Here is a 24,942-nt window from a genome sequence, read left to right on the forward strand (position 1 = left end):
TTCTAATATTGCTGTGATGTGTGAAGAAAAAGTCTTCCTTTTCAATAATTGAGGGGGAAAAATCAAATCATTTGCAGCACTTTCACCTGAACTGAGGACAGACATCCCAAATTCAAGGTCCCCTAGCCACTTCCAGTCCAGGAATCCATGATATCTGGCCCACAAGTTAATCATATATCTGGAATAACTGGTAAAGTTTGACTCTTAATTTCCACACTTCATTCCAGAAACGGTCCAATTTCCACCCACAGGCTGAAATAACCCCTAACCCTAACCCTAAACTAGATGAACGAAAGCACACACTGGGGTCATCACACTAATGCACACTTTCACCCTATCGTTGGGAGTCGCCCCAGCACAGAACCTAACTTCAAACTTTTTACCCCTATTTCTTCTTCATTGTCGCTTTCATTTTTTTTTTTTATTTTAGAAAGAAATGTGTGGTTGGAGATATCATTTTGAGAATTGCTTTTATTTTCACCTTTATTCTCTCCTCTTCTTCTTCTTGAAGCATGACTAATGCGATATCGATATTATATTGCGCGGTAATATCGTGATTATCTCACGGTATATCAAGCTGCTCAGCAGCGCTACTTCTGGCAGGGAAAAGGAACTGCGGAACACTGCGTTTGCCTGCGCGTGTGCGTGCGTGCGTGTGCGCGTGCGTGTGCGTGCCACCATCTCCCAGTCTCGTTCATTACGGCCTGTTTTGCAGCGAGTGTATATTCAGAGGAGATGAGCGGCAGGGTTGGAGATCTGAGCCCGAAGCAGGCCGAGGCTTTGGCGCAGGTGAGTATTTCATTCTTCTGCTTCATGATTTTGTTTTGTTTTTCCCCGGAAACGTTTTGCGCTTCTGCTATAGTGAGCAGGAGATGAAGAATGAGAGGAATATTCTGTATGTCGCATCATAACCTACTATTTCAACCTCAAATTTATTTTTCTGGAGCACCAGAGATCCAGAAACGCCGTGTTCTCCACAGCTGTTGAATGACGTCCGCTAGAGATGATTTTGCAGGAAATGCTTCTGTGTCGGTCCACATCATAATTGCATTTATTTCAACTGAATTATCTGCAAACCCTCGAAAGAGCTGTAGATATCTGATGTTTAGCTCATAGTGCATTTGCGCTCTGTTTTCCGGGTTGATTTTTACTTTTTTTCTGCGGGAATGTTCCATCATTACCATCAAGTTACACAAGACCACACCACACCACCAGGGTTGCCAGATTGAACACCGGTCTTATTGATGACAACATTGCATTTATTTATAGTTGAACGTTTTTCGGTTTGTTCCTCTTCAAGAACATTTCAGTGATCCTCAAAGCTTTAATGCATACTCTGATAGTGTAGAAGTACATTAGAAAGATAGAGGAGATAATATTTTTAATAGTTTTATCACAATACCTTCTGCAATGCTCAATGCGTATCAGGATACAGTATATAGGTTAGGAAACAATAGTGTTACATGAAAAGAAATGAAAAAAGTCAAGACTAGTTAATATTAATTATTGTTTTTAATTGATTGAAAACATAAAAACAGTAATAATAATAGTGGTAATAACAATAATAATAATAATAATAATAATAATAAGATGCTTTGAAATGACAATATATACATTTTTAATAACAAATAATAAAATGTGTTCCAATATTTTGACTCTTTCATAAGATAAAGAGTGTTTTAGAAAAAAATGTTTAAGTATTGGTTTTTAACATACTGATATTAGGCTTAATATTTTGGTTGGAGATTTTCTGGTCATTCCTTTTTTGTTTTCTTCTTCTTCATCAGCTCTCTTTTTTCCGTTATTTTTGTCTATTATTATTTTTTTCTTCTTCTTCTTTTTTTGTTTCTTCCCCCTTTCATTTAGAGCTCCATGTTAAGAGAGGACTAATAAAGATTTAGAATGAGTAATATAAAAAAAAAAAACTCTATATATCACTTTGAACGAGTGTAATTAATTAACTGTACTTTTTCTCTGGGCAAAACTTCAGATCTACATAATCTACAAGATCTAAAATAGTTTTTTTGTTTCCTCTTTAGTTTCGTGAGAGGATCCAAGATGTTCTGCCACAGTGTCCGTCACAAAGCGACCACTTCCTATTGCGCTGGCTTCGAGGTGAGAGGAGCATAAATCTGATGGAACACAGCTGTTAGATGGGAGATTCTTTAAAAAAAAAAAAAGATATAACTAAGTCCTCATTCTCAAACATTCACTTACATGGTTATAAGTAAATGTAAGGGATCTATTGTTCGGTCCTGACGCAGCAGAGTGCACAGTGAGCTAGATTAATCTTAGCTATAATCCGATTAACATGCTAAAACAAAAACCCAACAGGTCTGTACAGCAGCTCTGGCCCACCAGATATCCCTAATGACTGTATCAGTGTGTCACTTTGGACTGCTACATGTGTTTTAGGTTTAGAAGCTCTGACATATCCCTGATATGCTAGACTATACTTACTGAGGAGAACATAATTTAATAAGCTGAAGGGTTGTTGTGATATGAGCGAGGTCGGAGAACTTTTAAGGCTCTGCTTTCTAAAGCCTAACAAGGACTCCGTTTTGTGATAAAGACCGTCTGTGTTTGGCGTCATTGGCCATGAAAGGCACTGATTATATTGTTGAGTTCAGCACTACCAGAGAGCAATGGTTCCATAAGTGACATGCTTATTATCACATTATCACTGCCCCTTTAGTGTTATTATACACAATAAACCGTTTACAATGGGAGGGTGCAATTGCATCCGAATGTTAAAGTTGTATCATGCTAAAATGTGCCATATCCCAGAGCACTGTTATAATCCTTGAATCTGATTGGTCACAATGTGTAATGAATTGATTTTATATAAAGAATGCTCTGACCATTCTCTCAGACTCATGGACTGTATTTCCACACTACAGGTTTATAATAATGCACTCGTCATGTGTTATCATTTCTATATGCTAAAATCTCGTTCACACAAACTTCACAGATCTTATCCTAATAATAAACAAATAAAATTACATGTCGTTATGATCGGTTTATATTGAATTTTAGAGGGAATCTCCAGTGTTAGTGCTCTCTCACAGGCAGATTATAAGACGTAGCTTTATAATAAAGGAGATGGCACCTTACTTATAACACCAAACTCCATTTTATTTGACTTGTTACCTCTCTCAAGAAATAGGAAGCGAGAAATCTGCTGAATAGAAGCTTGTATATCTGTTCAATGATAACTTGTTTTGTGGACATTTTAGTTAAATTGCTGTATTATAAGATGAATAACACACTTTGGATCATGCTAAAAAAGGAAAACTAATCAACATTAGGGTGATAACAGTAACTCTGCTTTGAGTTGAGCCCCATAATTAGATTTCAGTCTGGCCCTTAAATATAATCTAAATAGCACATGATTTTGCAAACACTTCTGCATTTCCTACGGAAGTCCATAAGCATGTGGAAAGCTTGTACAAAATCTTCTACACAGTGATGCAATATGATGCAGAAGACATTATGGAAGGCATAAAACATTTAAAATATCATTGATAAGCCACTCAGGCTTCAATTCTTTTATCATATGCAATAAATGATTCAGTTCTGGTGTATGATGTTACCAGATAATATTGGTTGGTATATGGAAAATTTTATCCTACATCTCTTGTGATTGAAAGTTTTACCTGCATGCCCTAGTCACATTTCAGGAGCGGTAGTTTTTTTTTCCTTATGCCCTATATTAACACGCTTGCGTGTAGTCAGTGTTTCTCAAGGGTTGCCTTCAGGCATTTATAACAGTTTAGGTTATTAGATTATTCTGTCTCACTGTTAATGTGTTTTCTGGTATAATCAACTAGACATGTAATAAAAAACAAACAATTATCGCTCATAAAAATGGACTTTCACACTCCTAACCTGAGGAGCGACTATTGAAGATATGTGTGGCAGCTGTGCGATCTGCTGCTGTCAGCTGTAATGTATAATCCCCTTTATGCGTATTACATTCTAACGTCTGTGTGACCAGAAGACACTCAGGTGCAGACGAGCGTCAGAAAAATGTGACAATAATGTGCCGGGCTGCACGTTCAGATCGGTTCAGATCGGTTCAGATTCAGAACTGTTTGATTCTGCATTTTGAAAGACTTTTTATTAGTTTACTAGGGTAAACGGTTATTGCTATGTGTTTACTTTTGCATTGTATGTACTATGGGATGGAATGTTATAGAAAATTTATTAGTGACCTGGTGGTGTGAGTCAAGGCAAAGAGGAGAAACCATCCCAAATGTAATTATTTAGGATTTCTTGAAGTGTTTTATTCTTGTGGTAGCATGGTAGTTGGCCAATACTAACCATCTTTATTTATTATAGAACAAAAAGCTAATTTGTTCATGTTATTATTTGAAGAACAAAAAATTGGAGGTTGCTATGTTGTCCTGTCCACAGTCCCGAAGACTGTTTTATGCAAGAAAACCTACTAAATATTTGCACGTTTATGGATCAGATAATAAATATGCCAAAATTCATTCAGAGTCTTAAGTCTGCATTGTTACAAATACTCCTTATTGAATTGCTTCAATTCAACAATAAGCCTACACTTTTTCGACTTTTGTCCAATTTTATCTTTTGGGTTTCACATATGACTTTGCTCATCATTCTATATTGCTTACTTCTGTTCATTTATTTTGTTTGTTTGTTTTTTTTAGCTAGAAATTTCAACCTGCAAAAAGCTGAAGCGATGCTACGCAAGGTACTGTATCACATTTAGGTGTCTTTCTGTTTCACTTGAAATCATACTAAACATGGCCTATACTTTTAGTGTTATTGTTTCAATACAGATCTATTCGAATGCTTAAAACTAGTTCAATCAATAAAATATGTAAAAGAAAAGCTCAATATTTTATACCTGATCATAAGATTTATGCTTTTATAGCAGTGTAATAATGATTTTTGGAGTGGGGTAGTGAGTACTAGTGCTAGTTAGAGGTATGAGATTAACACTGGTTATTACTCACATCGGTATCCAGCGAATGTGCGATATGTATAAACACATTTAAGTACAATATGTAAATATGTGCAATGTGAAGTATATTTATATTCTATGTATTATTTTTACAATGCACACACTGTCACAATTTCTATGCACTACTTCATATTCAAACATATCTGTATATAGGATCTGTACATCTTGTATGTCATTCTGACTGTATAAATCCTTCTTTCTTATATTTTTCAAAATAGTTGTACTTAGAAGTGTAATGATTAAGGTGGTAGACGGAAAAGTGATGTTTATAAAACATCACTGCTAATGCAATATTTGTAGTTTTCAAGGAAATAAAACACAATGACCAAATATTAATGTTATGAAAATATTAAATGTTAATTAGTACTTTTAGTCAAGTTGGATGTTCCAGCGATGTATTTTTTTGGTGAAACTAGTAAATAATTGCCCCTGGTCTATTACTGTAAAGAACACTGATGATTGTTGAATGTTGGTTGTTAAATATGAATAATATTATTAATGTTTACTGATATAATGCTTGCATGTTTAAAATGTAATGTCCCATTAATGCCCATTTTGTCTTCAAGACACAACCACGATTCGAAGACAAATTGTAATAATATTTTACCTCACAGTTTATTTGCACATTACACCTTGTACACATTGACATGCTTGTGATAAGGTTTAGATTTAGACATTGTACTAGTAATTGGTAGGCATGAACAAACATATTTAGAGATGAATGGTTAAGCTGATGCTTTATTGTCATGAATTGAATGGAAACCATGGTGGACAATGGCAGGGTATGGCGAAAACCTAAATTCATACCTAAGTTGAGCCCTACCCTGAATGGCTTTGGTTAATTAAATTCAGTGGTGTAGATATATGATTACCTAATTTAAGTTATTTACTTGTAACAGATTTCTTTCCCAGCAAGATCTAACCTTCTAAATATGTGTAAGGTTTTTTTTTTTTTTTTTTTTTTGGGAAAAGGGTTAAGCACATAATCCTGAGACAATGCATTCAATAGCATACTAGTTTTTCAAACCTTTTTGTCGTCTTTGTTGGACTGTGTCATGTTAGAGTCATGTTCTATCATGTCGTGTTCCCTCTGTGAAAGCATAGAAAATAGCTTTATGAATGGGTACTTTCTCTCAGGAATTACTGGAGCAGTTTCTAACCTAGACGTGATCTCTGCAAATATAGAGATCATTAAGTCTTTAGTCAAATACCAAAATGTTTCCATTAATAATCTATATAGTGTATGCAGCATGTATTAAGTCTTTCTGTAATTTTGTAATGCAATTTTGCATTTCAATAAAAATTTAATAAGTGTATCTAGCTTCTGTCAGACACATTCAGTTTGACGGTCATGCCCACTGTTTCAGTATGTTACCTAAGTAAATCTTTTTCTGAATTTAAGTTTGAGCAGGTTTAAAGCTTAGGAAATTGATTATTTGTCGAATACAAAGGTGTAAATAAGTTTAACTAAAACCGAGATATAGAGAAATCTCTCTGCTATCAGTCCCTGAAGTCTTAGGGTAGCATTCATGTTAAAGTATATTTTTCAGTAACCACAGTAAAATTCATTTTTTTTAATAAAATTAAGAAATGTAAGTAAAAACATGGAGATTTATCCTTGTGGTTTAGTCTTTTGCACAATGATGAAAAACTGCTTTGGTAAATATTCTCAAAAAAGATTGAAGGTTAGGTCAGAATTGGATATTAGTCTGTTGGTTGTCTGTTGGATCTTAACTTAGAATTAATTATAGGATTAAGTATTGGGGTGTGGTGAGAATTAATATGGCAGGAAAAAGATTCAAGCAGCGACTCAGACTTATGAGTCAAAAGTCTAGTCAGGCAGGATTCAGCAATTTTTGTGACTTTGTGATAAACAGTGAATGAAATTGTGAAGTCGCAGCTCTCTCCTCTGTTTTTATCTTGTTATTGGCAAAAAAAAAGTCATTCTTCCTAATGTACTTGCTTATAGAAGGATATTCTTGACAATTTTCAAAGGGAATTGTATTTACAATTCCCTTTTTTTTTAAGATGTGGACGCACAAAGTTTGATATAATCCATAAGTAATTGTCGTCTTCCCTTCGCCTCTTGGCCGACGACTGACAGTGACGTCGCTTTCCAATATAAACAAGCCCAATATTATAGTCTGAAACTTGATTGACAGCTTTCCTTTCAAAGCATCGGAAATTCGAATGCAAATGGTTTCGCAATTTCATATGCGACAATTGCAGGATGTATATGCGATTTGGAGAAAGTGGAAAAGGAGATGTGGTCATTAATATCGCTATTTAGTATTTACTTTTCTTTTCCCTTTGAAATTTGGCAGACACTTTGCGGTTGTAAAAGCGAAAACGAAAACAGTAATGCAAGATTTGCAATTGCGTTCCACTTTTGGAAAACACAATTGCAAATACAATATGTATGGAACATCTTTTAATCACAAAGTATACACACAATTCATGAAGTGTTCCATTTGTTCATATAGATGGTAATTACATCTTTATTGGAAGTGGTAGCTCAGTGAGTTACTGATCAGAAGGTTTGGGCTCTAACCCTAGAATCGCCAAGCTGCCCCTCTTGGGCCCATGAGCAAGGCCCTTAACCCTCTGTGCTCCAGGGATGCTGTCTCATGGCTGACCCTGTGCTCTAGCTCCAGCATCCTTACATTGCTGGGAAGCCCCCTTAATTGTTAGCACCACTGGATATTGTGTTAGTGTTTGTATGTGTGTCCATTTTTCACTGCATCTCTCTGAAAATGATTAAAATGTCCCCCACTGAATTTGCATTCAGGGCTCTTTTAGTTTTAGTAACAACAAGGGAGGTTTAGGTTTGTAGAGTAATTATACTCTGAAGATGCTTTAAAATAACTATGTAAATGAATTGTTTAATAAAAAAATCAAATGAATGCTGTTTTATTCAGATTTAGCCAATGATTTGAAATACTTTAAAGTTGTACATTGTCCTAAGTAATACACAACCCCAAAACATGTTTTTTGTAAAATGCATGTGCAAAGCTTTTTTGCCTCTAGGGGATTAAGGAGACAGTAGACAAATCCAGAAACACTTTATTTTCCTCCACTCGTTGGTTCACTTTTCAGCGTTTCGTCATCAAGCCTCAGCCCACACATGGCTTTGCACTGATCAGCTCCAACTCTCGCTCTCATTTCTCTTCCCTCTCCCTGAACCACAGAACATTAGCACAAATTTTACTTAGGTGTGGGATCCTTACCACTCACCGTCCCTGGCTCTGCTGTACTCACTCACTCTGCCTCTTGACTACATCCCTACTGCCACAACATGGCTACTTATTCATATATTTGCTTTAGAAACATGTCCTAAATATTCTTCAGAAATCTACATTTTAAATGAAGAATTTTGAAAAACTTGCAGGCAGGGACTGTAAATACAGTATATACTGTATATTACAAAATAAATGTGAACACCAATCACTTTTTTATGGTTTCAAATGGAATAATATCAATTTACAGTCAACCCCCGATAATTCACGGGTTCTCATTTGGAACCTAACTGACAGCAAGTTGCGGATTATCTTAAAATTTGCGAGATTCCGCAGCTGGACCGAATGTTCAAGAATGTAGGAATAACATTTTAAACTATTCTTCTCACTAACAAATTTCATAAAAAATGTTTAAAACACATTATTGTATTGAAGTGAGGTTCAATGATGGTCTAGTGGTTAGGATGCGGCGCTCTCACCGCTGCGGCCTGGGTTCGATCCCCCGTCAGGGAACCGACCCCAGCCATTAGGGTTGCACAAGCCAGTGCACTGTCAGTGCTGGTCCCAAGCCCAGATAAATGGGAAGGGTTGCGTTAGGAAGGGCATCCAGTGTAAAAACGTGCCAAATCAAACATGCGGATGATTCGCTGTGGCGACCCCTAATGGGAGAAGCTGAAAGAAAGTTTTATTATTGTATTGAAGTGACATAATGTCTAGATGAATTCACTAAGGTACCATAGGGCCTGCGGGGAGTGCATCCAAAATTCGCAAATTTTCAGAACTCACGGGGGTCTTAGAACGTAACCAGGGGACCACTGTATTCTACGAGAAATATGTATTCATTTTCGCCAAGACAGGTGCCATGGAGCTACACTTGACAATAAGCAATTGCTAAACAAAAACTGACTGTCAATTGTGTGGGTGAAAACACATAACTTATATAAAATAACTTATATAACTGTCCACTTTCACATCCTAATGTCTTATTAAAGACAGAGCTACAATGAGGGTAAACACATTAAGACTACAGTTAATGAATAGCACTGATATTAACTGTAATAGCGTGTAACTTTAGTGTTCAAATTAGGGTGATAAAGATTTTTATAGTTTAGAATGTATTTTTCTGATTAAATAAATTCACATATACCTGAGTTTTACTTAATTTCAAATTTCACTGCCATTTTTACTGATAATATTTTGGTGAGATTCTTCCATCATTTTCTGGACTCATTTGCCTTAAAATCTCACAACAGACACCAGAAGTGTTAGCTGATGTGTAAGGGTTAGGGTGTAACTGGAATCCTATTCTTAACGAATAAGTTTTCCCCAAACTTGTACTTAAATATTATACATCTTTCTTTTTTTTTTTAGCATTTGGAGTTTCGAAAACAGATGAAGGCTGACACTATCGCCAATGACTGGAAGCCTCCTGAGGTATGATCTACGCACCGTTATAAAAGTGAAATGCAATTTATATGCAAAATGTAACTGGTATATAAGCTGTGAATTCAATTGAAGATTACATCATACCTTTTGTTATCATATTGGCACATTTTATTAGGTTTTAGAGAAGTATCTCTCAGGAGGAATGTGTGGTTACGACCGAGAGGGCAGCCCTGTGTGGTATGACGTTATCGGCCCGGTGGATCCCAAAGGTCTTCTTCTATCTGCCTCCAAGCAGGACTTCATCAAGACCAAAGTCCGAGATTGTGAGATGCTGCAGAAGGAATGCAACTCACAGAGCGAAAGGGTAAGAGGGCGAGGGACATCGTGCCTAGTGGTGTTTTTCATTTAAAAAAAAAAACTTTTTTGTAATACAAACCATGAACAAAAGAAATGTTTACATTTGAAGGAAAATAGGCTGAGCTGAGCAGCAAAGTTATGGTTGGAATCCAGGCTGGAAAAATTTACAGTAATCCCCGTTAGTCATAGGATTACGTTACCGCGATAAACAGACGCCACCCCAAAAATGCTATTTTATGTATACAGTACTGTACTTTATTAACATTTTACTTCATTTTATAATTAATAATTATATTTTTATTAATAAATTTCATTTCCAACATAAAACTACAAAAAAACTATTCCCTATTATGTTTTTTGGTCTATCGTGCTATCCGCGAGAGACTGGGAAAATCAGCTAAATAAATTAGTTATGTGACAAATGTAATTCCACGATAAACCGGGGGCACGAGATTCGAACCTCTGTAAAGTGAGGGATTACTGTATACAGAAGTCTTAATTAAACCAGATCTATTACAAGCGATTGTAAACTGTGATACTGTAAATCTTAGTTATTTATAACATACTGTATATTTAGAAATTATTATTACTATAGATTTGTATTATAATCCAAGCATGGCCTAGTTCACCTAGCTAGACAAATATAGAACATAATTTAATATGCATTGACTCATCTGGTGGAAAGAGACTGCGCCCAGAATGTAATTATTGCTTTTCCTCTCATCTTATTTTTCAGTTGGGTAAAAATGTGGAATCCATCACTATGATCTATGATTGTGAAGGTTTGGGCTTGAAACATCTATGGAAGCCTGCTGTAGAGACATATGGAGAGGTAGGATCTACTTTCTGTGTACTCCAGTGGTTTATCGTTGTCCACAGTTCTAAAATGTGTAAATATTTATATGACTTGACCCCTGGCTGAACTTAGCTTTTAAAAAAAAAAGTCTTTCAGGAAATAGACCTCCCCTGAGCAATCAGTGGGCTTTTTTCATATGTAGGTTTTGACCATGTTTGAAGACAACTATCCTGAAGGACTCAAGAGATTATTAGTTATTAAAGGTGAGTTGCAAACAGTAGATCAATGAATATTACACATATCACATCTTCGTTCGGGGAACAACCCATTAAGTTTTAATAAATACTTAGTGTATAAGATTTGATCAACATTTCTTGCAGCACCCAAGCTGTTTCCTGTGGCTTTTAATCTGGTGAAGCACTTTCTGAGTGAAGACACTCGACGCAAGATCATGGTCCTGGGGTGTAAGATAAGATCTTGAACTTGCTATATTATCCATCTCTCAAGATTTTTATGAGAATCACCCAAATGTACACTTGAAGCAATCACGCACTGTTAATGTATGTGATGTACATTTTGTCTCTTTTGTGTATACCCAGCTAACTGGCAGGAGGTCTTAAAGAAACATATCGATCCTGAGGAACTCCCAGCCATCTACGGTGGAAAACTGACTGATCCTGATGGTGACCCGCACTGCAGGACTAGGGTGAGTGAAGGTCAACTGTGACACAGAGTCACGGCTCTACATACAGTAGGTGGCATAGTATGCTTGGTAGTAAGCTATGGCATAGTATAGTCTGACCATCATCATTCCATGGTAAATAGTACTGACTACTCAGAATGGAGGCGGTGTCATGGTGTTGTCATTTGTACTTTTTCTGTAGGATACCGATATTAAACTCAAGGTGCAGATTCCAACATAGCTAAAGTGGTTAACAGGAGGTATGGTTAGGTGGTATCGAATCGATCAGCTCTTACTTCCTTTATAAACTAAGTGTGAGCAATGATGTGCACATGTAAACCGTTTTTGCTTAATAATATAAGTTTGTTTGGATTAGGGCATCTGCCAAATGCTTAAATATATCAGTTCGCATCTGTGATTTAGACATTTAGCGAGTTTCAGAATTATTTGATTTTTATGTACGGAAAAAAAAAAACATTAAATCTCAGAATCACATTATTAAATAAATCTCAATATTTTCTTCTATAAAGTTAAACAGAATTTAATGAAGTTGGGCACAGGAGGCAAATTTGTTGCTGCAGTAAAACCTTGACATGATGTGAACAGTGTAGGCCAAATGTTTGTAGACACCCGATCATGCAAATATGTGCTTCTTAGACATCCAAATCCAGATTTGCTGTTAGGATATGGGAAATCTTTCCACTATATTTTGGAGCATGGTTATGGGGATTTGTTTATCTACCTACAAGAGCATTAATAAGATGGTGTATTAATATTGGCTGAGGATGTCTGTGGTGCAGTTGGCATTCCATTTGATCCCAAAGTTGTTCAGGTCAGGATAACATTAGCAAACTATGTCTTTATTGAACTTGCTTTGTGCACGGGGCATTGGTATGCCGTAACAGGTTTGGATCTCTTAATTCCTGTGAAGGGAAATTGTAAAACTCAGCTTATGGAGACATTCTATAATACAATATCAATTTTGTGTTTCCAGCTTTGTGGTAATAGTTTATAGAAGAAATATATAAAAAACAGATTGGGACCAGAACATTTTCCTAAATTCAGGATAATATTAAATGGCCTGTCTGTCTAAGATAAAATCTTGGGAGTTACTCTTATGGGAAAATAGGATGAATAATAGCACAGCATCATTATATCTTTGTCACATGCAGGTCAGCTCAGGTTTATCATGGAAAAAAGCAACTGGGGGATAAAATGGATTCCTGTTTTACCCGTTTTATACCAGGCAGTTTGTTCAGTGCTAATTTGCATGATCTGGTTCTTGACACACTGCTCCTAGTACTAATCATATTAGTGGATTGAGTCTGAAAAGTCCAAATCCTTTTGCAGTATTTGGGGCCAATATCAGCTCAGGATGTGATAATTACAGGTTTAGGGAATGTGCTTTGATTTTTAAATAGGTTGTTTTATTAAAAAAAATAAAAATAAAAGACATGGGATTGTCCTTTATTCAGTTGATACAATATTTTCTGCTTTCTCAGTACAAGACAATTCTGCAGTGTCAAATATTTACTGTAACAGCATTAGTCTGTAGGCCTGGAAACTTAATGGAATACAGCAGCATTGCCTAGAAGTGAAAATGTGTACATTCACTGAAATGGCATATCACACATGGCAGATACATGAGCATTTGTCATACCCCTTCACACCCTTTTTTTTTTGTCTGAATCATTGGAGTGCAATTAAAGTATTATATAAGGTTTTATATCTTTAGATATACAGATTTAGATAAAGATATTTTTAAGGCCTTATTATGGAACAGAGCCCAGCTTGGTTTATTGGCTTGCAATACATTGATTTAGCACTTTATCTTTTATCAGTTTATCAATTTATCAAGCAGTGTGAAAGCCGGAGCAATGTCCTATTTTTGACATTGGCAGTTTATAAAAAAATTTTATAATTTTTTGGAAATCTTCCAAAAATCTGCCTATAAGCCTATATTAGCTAGCTGGTCAGTATCAGACTAATATTATAAACATTTATAATTTATCTCATGTTAGGTAGCTGTGAAGATAATATACATGACATGAAATCTTCTTAGTTTATCTTGTCACCTGAGAAATCATGTCAGAATAGCTCATGTGAATGTCATGAATATTTATAAATGTGTCTTAAATGTCTCTTGGAAATCCTGTCAGTTTATACCATATTAGCTACCTGACTAACTTTAACAGTGAAGATTATTAACATTTATGAACATAACTTATGAATCCTCTGAGAATTCCTGTCAGGTTAGCTTGCTAACATTTCATGAACTTTGAAAACCTTTTTATGCCAGATTAGCTCATAGAAGCTAGCTGAATAATGCTATCAGTAAAGGCTGATCGTTGATGAATCTGGCACTTAAACAGCAGGAGAAATGATCTTATGTTAGCTTGCTTGCTAACAGAATTTGTGAAAATACTATCCAAATACAGTAATACCTCGGTACTCGTCGGCAATTCATTCCAGAACTAGTGACATTTGCTGAAGCGGCTTTTTTTTAATGCACAGTTGTGCTGTATAAAAAATAAAGAAACAGATAAGCATGCAACTGCATGGCTTGCCTCAGAAATCTGCGACCAGCTAACTGTTTCTCGTTACTTCGGATGTACAGCAGTTTCTCCACTTCTTCCAATGTGACCATTGTTTAGTCACACATTTCACACCTTTAGCAACACTTGCTGCTTTAATGGCTTCCTGATTTTTCACCATTGTCGAGATTGTTGCTTTCAGAACTTTGTACATTGCAGCGATTTGAGTCGCATTCCTACTCATGCTTTGTGGCTCTCATTAGCATTGTGGCTTCATGTTAGCTATTTTAACCACTTTAGGAGCCATGATATAGGTTTAAAATGCACAGACAACACAAAAGAGAACACTTTGGAGGGCACACATTTGTCGTTACGTGAAGAGTGCCGAATTTGACGAGTTCTGCAGCCAAGGAGTACAGATGTATTACTGTAGTAGAGTTTTCTCCTCTGAGAGTTCCCTTTATGGACTCATTAAATAAGACAAAAAAGTTATTTTTAGTGATTATACAGCTATACAAGAATGTAGTGGTGTTGAATTAGTGTGCATACTTAACCCACTCAGCTCAGCTGATTAGTGATTCAAGGTGACTAGTATGACAAATGAAATGGAAGACAGTAGTATGTAAATTCTAATTGCAAGTAATTATGGGTAATTTTGGGGACTGCTAAACAAACAGAAAATAGACCAACATGTTGAAGGAAATTCAAAGCAGCCCATTTCTAAAATCTTAAATCTTTCGGGGTGGAATTTTCTCTTCAGTACCACTCTCATGCTGTGTGGTCTGCCTCTTATTTCTGGACACATTAACTATTTATTAATTAACTATTTGTAATTTTAGGGCTGCAACTGTAGATTATTTCGCCTATTCGATTAATCAGATTATTATTTTTTCCTGATAAATCAGATTAAAAACTAAACTTTTAAAAATTTAATGTTTTGTTTACTATAACTATATAAAACCCTTATTCAGGGTTATTATGTATAAAAGCATACTTTAACAATGCAAAAGCCACAGATTGAGTTTAACCACCTTGAATTTAGACATTTTAATACTTATAGTAGCTGCTTGTTGAGCAGTGCATTTTGGGATTTCTCCTTTAAACAAATTCCCTTTTTTTATTTTAGTGTGCAAAATTAAGCAATTTGTGTAGATCGACATTTGTTTAGTTTTTAATGATAAAATAAAATTATATAAAATATAATACAGCATTGTTTTGACAATTTTTGTGAAAAGAAATACACAGACATTTTGTTCAGTTGTGAAGATATAAGCATCTACAATATATAATTAATTAAATGTATATGAGTTCTATAATAATTAAATGATATATGCATAAATCAAATATACAAACATTGAAAACAAGCATTTAAACATGGTAAAGTCCCAGTAAATCATTAATTAGTAACTGTTGTAGCTATAAAAAGATGATGGAACAAAGATCAGAAAAATAGAAAAAAATATGCGTTGGTGTACAAATGCGGTAAAAACCACAATTAAAAATTTAATCGTTTACTGCTGCTGTTATTTGATGCTTTTAGATTTAGTGTTTAGTTGAATCCTTCACTAAATCACGAGCGAGGTGATTCACGCCAGAACAGATCCAGCACGACTGTCCCGAAATAAGCAAAAAAACGGAACAATAGCACTTCATTAAACTCTACTATTTTCACATGTTAAGGATTATACAGTTTTTACTTACCGTACTGATGTTTCGCTTTCATCCGTGACACCAGTGTGTTTTCTTTTCATGTGCTTGTGCATCACTGTGGTACTTTCATGCTTCACAAGCTCCGCTTTGCATAACTTGCTGGTTAGTTTTCTTTGTTGCGTTTAATATAAAATACATCAAAGCCTTAGATAACTTGGGACACACACTTTTTCCTGCTTTGGTTGAACTGTACTTTCCGTCATTTCGCAAGTGGCTGTGTCATCTTACTGTCACGCAAACTCGTAACTTGAGAAGCCCAACTAATCGATAACAGCATGCGTTGACAACTAATTTTTTTATCGATTATTATTACTTTTATCGATTAGTTGTTGCAGCCCTTAAACATTTAAAGTATTTTCTAATATTTTAAGGGAAAAACTTACACTTATAAAGAACATATTCATTTTTTTATCACCACATTATCTGTGTAAAGCTGCTTTGAGACAATGTTCATTGTTAAAAGTGCTATACAATTAAATTGAATTAATAGTACACACTGTTTAGAAATGGAACTCTGAAGGGTTTTAGGATTATTATAATTATTCTGAAATCTGTTACTCCCTGTATGTATAAATATATTAATTATGCACTCCGAGAATCTTAAAAGTGTTGCTTGTTTTTCTCATTGAGGCACAAGTCGTTTTCATATAATCCAGCCTAAAGGCTTACCCAGCTTTTGTGAATGTAATCACCTGTGTTGTCTTTGTGCTCGGTGCTGAGTCAGCAAGATCTCACAAGTATGACCCAAAGATAATATGAATTCGAATATGAGCAGAGATCATTTCAGCATTTTTTATGCTTTTACTTGTATGAAATCCAATTGACTCATTCTAGTTTTGTATAATCTTTTACATCAGTTGTGTGATCCTGTCTCTTGTCTTGATCTTGTCTGTATTGAGTGAGTTCCCAGACTGTTTTTAGAAGCTTTTCTGCTGTACGTTTTCTGCAAGTTGCCCAGTTTATTAGCCATCCTGCATTACCCGTAGGAAAAACATCATGTCGTTTGTGGCCTGGTAATTATCTGATCTGTCCTGACATGTTGTCTGCTCATAGATACATAGGTAAAGAAAGATGCTGCCCTCTGCAGGACTGGAGGAGGAGTCCTTATGAAGCCCCACTGGATTCTGTTTTACTTTTTTTTTGGGATTGCACACTCACTTAAGACTGCGACATCTCAGACTTGAGCCAATATTTTTTACTGTTTATTTACTTCTTCTTTATTTCTTCTTCTTTTTTTTTTTTCTCGAAATACAGCTATTTCCATTGCCGTCCCGCATACAGTTGTATAGAATAGTATGGCTCTAAATAGACATGTTGTAGAGATGTTTTGTGTAGCTTTTATTGTCTGTACAAGATCCAATATGTTTCTTTTGCTGTCAGAAGTTAGTGTTTAACACAGACCTGGAAATGTCCTTTATATGATTGTACCAGGGTTTGTCTTTGTGACTAAAGGTGGTTGGCCTTGTAGATAGCATGTTGAAACGTATACATATTAACAAGTAAAAGAAAAACATAGGTTTTTAGCTTTTGTGTGTTTGCCTTTCTTGGTTTTGAAAAATTAAAAGATTTTTGTCAAACCACCAGATCAATCAGTGTGTACTCTATATTTCATGTTTAACACTAACACTAATAGGGAGCTGTTTTGGGCATCTTTAGATAATATGATTTTATCTGTTATCTGGTTGTGTACCTTTTGTTTACTTTACCTATACTGCTTTCTAACGCTTTCTAAGTGTGAAAATGGCATACTGTATATCTATGCATATATTGCATATATCTCTTGCATATGCCGGTTTTAAGAAACATAATGGAAGGTTTTGCCAGAAAATTTAGGCTAGTATAGAACCTGACATACTGGTGTTATTTTCTTATTAAATATAGGGTTTTATAAGGTAATGGTATGCAAATGAATCCCATGCTACATACATTTAAAAGAAGGGTACGAATAGGCAGGTTGGGGAGGTACAAATATTTTGATGAGGGTGTAAACGTACTTTATTGTGTAGCACATTTTCTTTTTTTATATATATTTGTTTTATATTTTTCAGTTAATAGGTCCTTTGTGATTATTCACTTTGTGTGTTTTATTTCTGCAGCATAAAAGACAGACAAAAGTATTATTTACCCATGTTTTCAGTCTTAATACTTGATACTACTATTTAAAAAAAATGTTTATGCACTAATTATGTGAATTACATGGTTCATGGTGTACCATTTGGGTGCATGTTCATGGTCAGGGGTCTCCTGGTGTTTGTGCCCATACTGGTAACAGTATTTGTGCACATTAATTATTTTCATTCATTTATATTTCTTCCAATTATTCAGCCTTATTGAAGTGCAATTATATTTCAAAGAATAATTTTAAAAAAGGCACTTTTAGATTAGTGGTTCTGGGAGACATGAGAGGACAACAGTGTAAAAAGGACCTATTGGAGGTTTTATTTGTGTATCTGGCTACTTTTTTCCTCACCATATTTCATTACCTTATATAGTTAAATTACTGGCCAAACGTATAATATATTTGTGCTCATACTTCTTTAAACATCATATGATGCATACTTGCCAGTTCTTCACTAACCATCGTGTCATACGTGTAAGTTTTATACTTCTATACTGCATTTCATCCTTTTATTAAAGCTAATGTTTATTCTGAGCTGAGCGCTGACTAGTTTGTTTCTACACAGATTAATCAGGGTGGACTGGTGCCCATAACCTACTACGCACGGGATTTTATAAAGCAGCAGTATGAACACTGTGTGTCCATCAGCCGTGGATCTTCCCATCAGCTCGAGTATGAGATCCTCGCTCCAGGATGTGTGCTTAGGTAACACACAACACTTTCTTCGATCTAGGAGTATGACAGTGGATGTTTAATTTATACAGTTACAGGTGTTCACTGATAGAGAACAATCAACTAGTTACACTATTAACGATATACTGGTGCCTATAATGTTATGAAGAAATAGTTTTTTTCCGGATAAAATTGTGATCCAATATCTATTTCTAAAAGTCTTAATACAATAGTTACAGTAAAAACATCCAAATGTTTTCTGCTGTTTTCTTAACCCAGTGATTTTTTTCTCAATTTTAGCGAGCCTGTGCCGACTGTAACCTCGGACTCCTGTTCAGAACTGGAGCCTGTGATGTAGTGTTCTGCTGTTTTTGCCTATTAGAATCAATATTCAGTGTGTCGTGAGTTCTGATGAAAATAGGGTGCAGCAAATGTTGGGGGGGCATTGCAAGTACTGCACTTATTCTTGTATTGATCTCTTTTCTGTTGTGAGGTGGAGGGGGGGTGCTAACCACGATCTTGCATACCCTTCAGAAAATGTGCAGTGCCATCCCTGGTTCTGACACTTTTCTGCTCACCACAGCTGTAAAAAGTGTTTACTTGAGTTAGGGAAGCCTTCCTAGCAGCATGAGCCATGCTGGTTATTCCCTTCTGATTTTTTTCATCAACAAGACATATATTTTTCAATTGAAGTCACCAACCAATTCACTGAGACTCTTTTTTCCCTTTGTTTCCAGGTGGCAGTTCTCCTGTGATGGTGGGGATGTAGGCTTTGGGGTTTTCATGAAGAAGAAACGGGGTGAATGGATGAAAGCAGGCCAGATGCAGGAGGTCATGGCCAGTCAGCGATACAATGCACACCTCGTACCTGAAGACGGGTCTCTCACCTGCGCTGCACCTGGAGTGTGTAAGTGCACAATTAGAGAGGATAGAAAAAAAATAGAGCTTTTTTACTCTGTCATTGTATATGATTCTTTTCCCACCTTGTATGAATAAGCAAATGTTTATCGCAGACTACAAACCTCCTCATCTGACATTTATGTACAGTTTTGTACATAAAACTGTGCATAACTTTTACACGTTTATTTGAAAAATAAAAAAGGTTAAATTTTTGGGACCAGTTTGCAATAACAATTACAAACAATAGTTAAGAATGGCGTTACAAAATTATGATACATTTGTAATGATGCAAAGGGTCTTATAGCATTTTAAATGACTTTACTACATGTATTTTATATCAGAATTAAATTTGAACTGTGCAAAAACCTGTGTACTCTGAGGGAAAAACCTGTATAAAAATCCTGCTGCTAATCTAAATGAAAAAATTAATAAAATTACTTTTTTTTTTTTAGACGTGCTACGATTTGACAACACTTACAGCATCTTCCAGTCCAAAAAAGTTGGCTTCTCTGTGGAAGTCCTATTGCCCAGCAACGACAGCCAATCACAGCCGGAGACGAGCAGGACGCTGGGACAGGATGTCCAGAATGGCCAGTAGGGTGTGAATCTCTAGCTGCCTTTAGAGACTGACCAGCAGAGCGAACCAGTACTTAAAATGTCACAGTATTTTCCAAACCAAGTTTTGGATCTGCAATTAATTCAATTACTTGCCTGTTTCATGTTGAAGAATTGACGTCATTTCCTTAAGAACCACATCAAATTAAATAGCAGCACAAAGCAGAATTTGAATCATGTCAAGTTTGAGGTTGCATGTAATATGTTTTTGAACTGAAGTTTTTTGTACAGCTATGCTAAAGAAAACATCTCTCTGAAAATAGTTGCTTGCTTTAAGGCTTCATGTAAGAACTGGGTAACTGAAGAATTACACACATACAGTATGTATGGAAATTCAAGCACGTAGTGTTATTAGTTATGGATAGTATGAGTATGACAGATGACACAGTACTGGGCAAATGTCTGTGGCACACTTGTACACACTAGTAAATCATACCAACTTATTTCCTTATAAAAATGACACAAATTGTACCTGACTAATAATTTTTTTTTTTTTAAGCAAAGGGTTATTTGATTAACTCTTGTCAATGTTTAATTATTGCTGTGTAGTCTACGTTATAGTATTTTAATTTTTCTGTCCCATAATTCAAAAGACAGCTGATGAAAGTAAAGATTTTATTTAAAGGGGGAAAAAAAACAACAGATCACACAAAACAAAACCATGAAGCAAGAAAGGCTTAGGAAAAGACGACACCTACACAAGACAAAGACAAAAAAAAGCTTGACCCAGAACAGGTGTAAGTGCCCAGTGACGTGTGAAGACCATGTTACTTGCAGTGAACGATAGGTGAAGTGTTTACATTCAACAAACGTTTTAATTTCATTATTTCAGCAGGTCTCACTACTTTAAAGCCCTTGTTTGCAGACTTTTGCACAGTACTGTAAATATCTTGTATATTCTTTGTTAGAGATGATTATCATACAGTATTCTGTTGTATTTCTGTTTACATAGTGTGCTAGGGGTGGATGATTATTTATCGTCCACACAGATTGTTAAACAAAATCATTTCTCTTTAGAAAGTTGTTTTTTAGGGGCAATGTGCATGGGGTAGTTTACAGGCCCAGTCCAACTAGTGACAGGTTTTGGGATGGGAGTATAATTTCTTAAGGATTATTATTATTATCTTAAAATATCATATCAGTATAGCAATTAGAGAACACAATATATAATGACACTTTTTTGCTCTTTTTTTTAATCATCGTTTTACATCTGAAGACGATTCGTTCATCGAACAGTGCACTGCTGAACTCTAATTTTTAATCTCTTCAAAATGAAAGCTAATGACTGATATACAAGAAACACATAACGCATTGTAAATATGTATGTCTTTACTAATTAAACAATACTTTATCCAAGCTTTATTGATACCGTATGCGCATATACAGTGTACATAGTTGAGTGCAGCGGTTTGCATTCCTGTACGGCACAATGAATCAATGCAATGTTATTTACAGCAAAGCATTAAGTCAGAGAGGTTTTAAAGAGTTTCTTTAAACGTTATAAACTTATAAGCGATAAACATATAGACACTAAACTTATCAAATATTTTATTACATCTTTACTTAATTTCTGTAAAGCTTGGGAAAATGTCCATTGTTAAAAGCGCAATAGAAACAAAGCTGAATTGAATTGAATTTACAACAGATAACAAATGACATTACATCATAAATATTAGCTAATTAGTTTGTGTACTTAATTTACTTAATCGTTTTTTTTACTTAATTAAAAATTGTTTCAAATTTGTCTTTTGTTTAATTTTTTATATTTATTGGCCTGATTCCTGAACAGTGCCATTTAATTGTTTTCCTCGTTTTTGAGAATGATAAAAAATCAGTTCTTATTCCTTTTTTTTAATATAGAAACAGTGATAAAAACTTTTGCACTTAGATGTTTAACAAAAAACAAAAAAAAACTCTATTAGCATACTTAATATTTACAAGTAATTTATTGTAATTTTCTCTGTATATGGCTGCTCAAGTTGGTAATTAAATTATTTGTAGAACTGATTTATGAGCTCAGGTGTTGGTCTTGTCATTATATGTGTATAATAAGAACATTTATTTTTAAATGAGTGAGTGCTTGAGTAATGGGACCAGTAACATTAGATCAGTGCCTTTTCTGTGTAAAACTGTAATTTGTCCACTGTGTGTGTATTTCATTGATGTGTACTTATGAAATGCCTTAATAGTATTTGAGTTATCAGCTAATTAAACTGATATGTCAGTAATCCATGTCTGTGTTTTTATTTTTTGTACCAAAAAATAGGTTGTGGTCAGAATATAAAACAGCTGAAATGGCAGAAATGAAGATAATAAGAAGACAGAAAGAAAGAAAGAAAAATTCAAAGATGAGATGAGAAAAAAAATACAGTTAGTATAAATGTCATGTGAAAAATAGAATCAGTCATAAGCAATCACCAACTTGCACAAAAGAATAAAACAAAAAAATGAAACAAACAAACAAACCAACCAGCTAATTTAATACATGCATACATAGACAAACAAAAAGACAGACAGACAGACAGACAGACAAACAGACAGACAGACAGACAGATAGATAGATAGATAGATAGATAGATGCCAGACAAGTAAATATAACTTTTTAAATATAAAAAAATACTTAAAGTAAAAAAAAACGTTAAAAAAAACCCCAAAAAACGTCAAAAATAATATAAAAAAATGTATTTTACACTATTAATGACAAATGAAGGTGGCGCCCCTTAGCGGACATTCACTCCAACTACATGAACAGTTTCATTAAACAGAGAGATGCCATTACCAAACACAAGAGGGCGCCACTATTATGAGAGAGTATGTATGCAATCTAAACAGCATGATGTTAAGAAGAGCAAAGAACAAATCTAAACATACCAAATCTATTGTACTGAGAAACAAATTTTGTTGATAGATAGATAGATAGATAGATAGATAGATAGATAGATAGATAGATAGATAGATAGATAGAGTACACTATGGAAGAGAAATAAATTAGCAGTCAGGGAAATGACTTATACTAAATATTATCATCCAGTCCACCTTAAAATCGGAACAAACATCTAAGTCCACCTTAAAAGCAGAAAAACACAAGACGAAAGAGAGGCTCGTCCTGTTCGGTTAGATGACGTTTCCAACGCTGATTGGTGGTATGATAATGAGGAGGCGGAAATAACGAAATGAGTTGGTGACGTCAAACGTGAGGTCTCAGACAGCGATAGAGAGAGATAGAGGGATAGAGAAGGAGAGAGAGAGAGAGAGAGGGATAGAGAGGAGTGAGAGAGAGAGGGCGCATAACAAACATGGCGACAGGATGGTCCGGAGGAAAGGGGATCACGTTGACTTTTGCCTTGTTGCTGTGGCCCGGGGTGTGCGTGGGGGAAGCGGCGGCCGAGTCCGGAAGCGAGAGTCGCATCCTGGGCATGCGGCTGGAGCGAAGCGACAAACCCGCAGAGACAACCGCCGACGGGATCGTACAGGTGACCGAGGAGAGCAACATCCTCCTCAGGCTGTACGGCTTGCACATCAGCAATGACACCTGGACGCAGGTGAGGTTCGTGGAGGCCGGCGACCACGGTGACCACGGCGGCGACGGCGGCTCTCAGAGCGAGGACCGATTCAACAAGACTTGCGTCGACTTCACCAAAGACGTTGTGGTCAAAGCCGGCGTGCAGGTGAACAGCCAGGGGACCTCGGGGGTTGTGGAAGTGAAAATCAAGCTGCTGAGGAAAAGTGAGGCGCAGAAGGATTACGCGATGTGCATCAGGAACGAGCAGGACTCCAGGTGGTACCTGCTTGGGGAGAACGATGGAAAGATACGTGTAGTGGAGGAAAAGTCGTCTTTGCTTCCCATGTGGCTTCAGGTGATCCTGATCTGCTGCCTTCTGGTGTTCTCTGGAATGTTCAGCGGACTCAACCTGGGTCTGATGGCTCTGGATCCCATGGAGCTGCGCATCGTCCAGAGCTGTGGCACAGACAAGGAGAAGAAGTATGCATGCAAGATCGAGCCCATTCGAAGAGAAGGGAACTACCTGTTATGCTCGCTCCTTCTTGGAAACGTGCTGGTCAACACAACCCTGACCATCCTTCTGGACGATCTCATAGGTTCAGGCATTGGAGCGGTCGTGGCTTCCACTATCGGCATTGTCATATTTGGTGAGATTGTTCCTCAAGCTCTGTGTTCTCGCCACGGCCTGGCGGTCGGTGCCAACACCATCTTGCTCACCAAATTCTTCATGCTGGTCACCTTCCCACTCTCCTATCCCATCAGCAAGCTCCTAGACTGCGTTTTAGGTCAGGAGATCGGCACCGTGTACAACCGCGAGAAGCTTGTCGGGATGCTGAAGGTCACCGAGCCGTACAACGACCTGGTCAAAGAGGAGCTAAATATGATCCAGGGCGCCCTGGAGCTCAGGACCAAAACGGTCGAGGATGTCATGACCCCTCTTACGAACTGTTTCATGATTCACAGCGATGCCGTGTTGGACTTCAACACCATGTCTGAAATCATGGAGAGCGGCTACACACGCATCCCGGTGTACGAGGAAGAGCGCACGAATATCGTGGACATCCTGTTCGTGAAGGACCTGGCCTTCGTGGATCCAGACGACTGCACGACTCTGAAGACCATCACCAAGTTTTATAACCACCCTGTCCACTTTGTTTTCCATGACACCAAGCTGGATTCCATGCTGGAGGAATTTAAGAAAGGTGTGTTCGTTTTATTCGGTCCATGCTTGCTCATGTTGCAAATGATCTGACCTCAGTTGTGCTTTGCAGCAAAAATCACAGTCGGATGCACTTTTAGATTCCTCTTCTTCTCCTCACACATACACAAATCTGAACAAATCATAAAAACTCTGAACGTCTAATAGAACCACTTTTCTCTGCTTTCAACCAGAAGCATTTAGATGTTAAAACAAATTTTTACCATCCGTATTTGTTTATT

At 36.3% G+C, this 24,942-nt stretch overlaps 2 protein-coding genes across 4 annotated transcripts in view; both read left to right on the forward strand.

Annotated features, from left to right (window-relative positions):
* Positions 1–631: 631 nt before the first annotated feature.
* Positions 632–22,228, forward strand: sec14l8 (SEC14-like lipid binding 8). The gene is made up of 12 exons (XM_046841414.1): positions 632–789; positions 2,040–2,115; positions 4,677–4,720; positions 9,601–9,663; positions 9,791–9,979; positions 10,709–10,804; positions 10,971–11,031; positions 11,149–11,232; positions 11,368–11,474; positions 18,379–18,518; positions 19,223–19,392; positions 19,838–22,228. The coding sequence occupies exons 1-12, from the start codon at positions 736–738 to the stop codon at positions 19,981–19,983; spliced, it is 1,230 nt and encodes a 409-aa protein (XP_046697370.1). The 5' UTR covers positions 632–735; the 3' UTR covers positions 19,984–22,228.
* Positions 22,229–23,162: 934 nt separating this feature from the next.
* The window catches only part of LOC124380791 (metal transporter CNNM4), a 28,287-nt gene continuing 26,507 nt past the window's right edge, over positions 23,163–24,942 (forward strand). For 2 of the 3 annotated variants that reach the window (XM_046842049.1, XM_046842048.1), the window contains exon 1: positions 23,163–24,704. In XM_046842049.1, coding sequence (XP_046698005.1) covers positions 23,297–24,704 — 1,408 coding nt within the window. In that variant the 5' untranslated portion in view covers positions 23,163–23,296. The remainder of the gene's footprint in view (positions 24,705–24,942) is intronic. The other variant, XM_046842047.1, reaches the window with a different exon arrangement.

The sequence above is a fragment of the Silurus meridionalis genome, chromosome 27 (assembly GCF_014805685.1).
Source record: "Silurus meridionalis isolate SWU-2019-XX chromosome 27, ASM1480568v1, whole genome shotgun sequence".
NCBI classification, from domain to species: Eukaryota; Metazoa; Chordata; class Actinopteri; order Siluriformes; family Siluridae; genus Silurus; species Silurus meridionalis.

Coding starts and splice junctions, on each gene's coding strand:
- sec14l8 (XM_046841414.1), top strand. CDS start 736: ATGAGCGGCAGGGTTGGAGATCTGAGCCCGAAGCAGGCCGAGGCTTTG. Junction 10,805..10,970: donor CTGTAGAGACATATGGAGAG/GTAGGATCTACT, acceptor TTTCATATGTAG/GTTTTGACCATGTTTGAAGA. Junction 11,032..11,148: donor GAGATTATTAGTTATTAAAG/GTGAGTTGCAAA, acceptor CATTTCTTGCAG/CACCCAAGCTGTTTCCTGTG.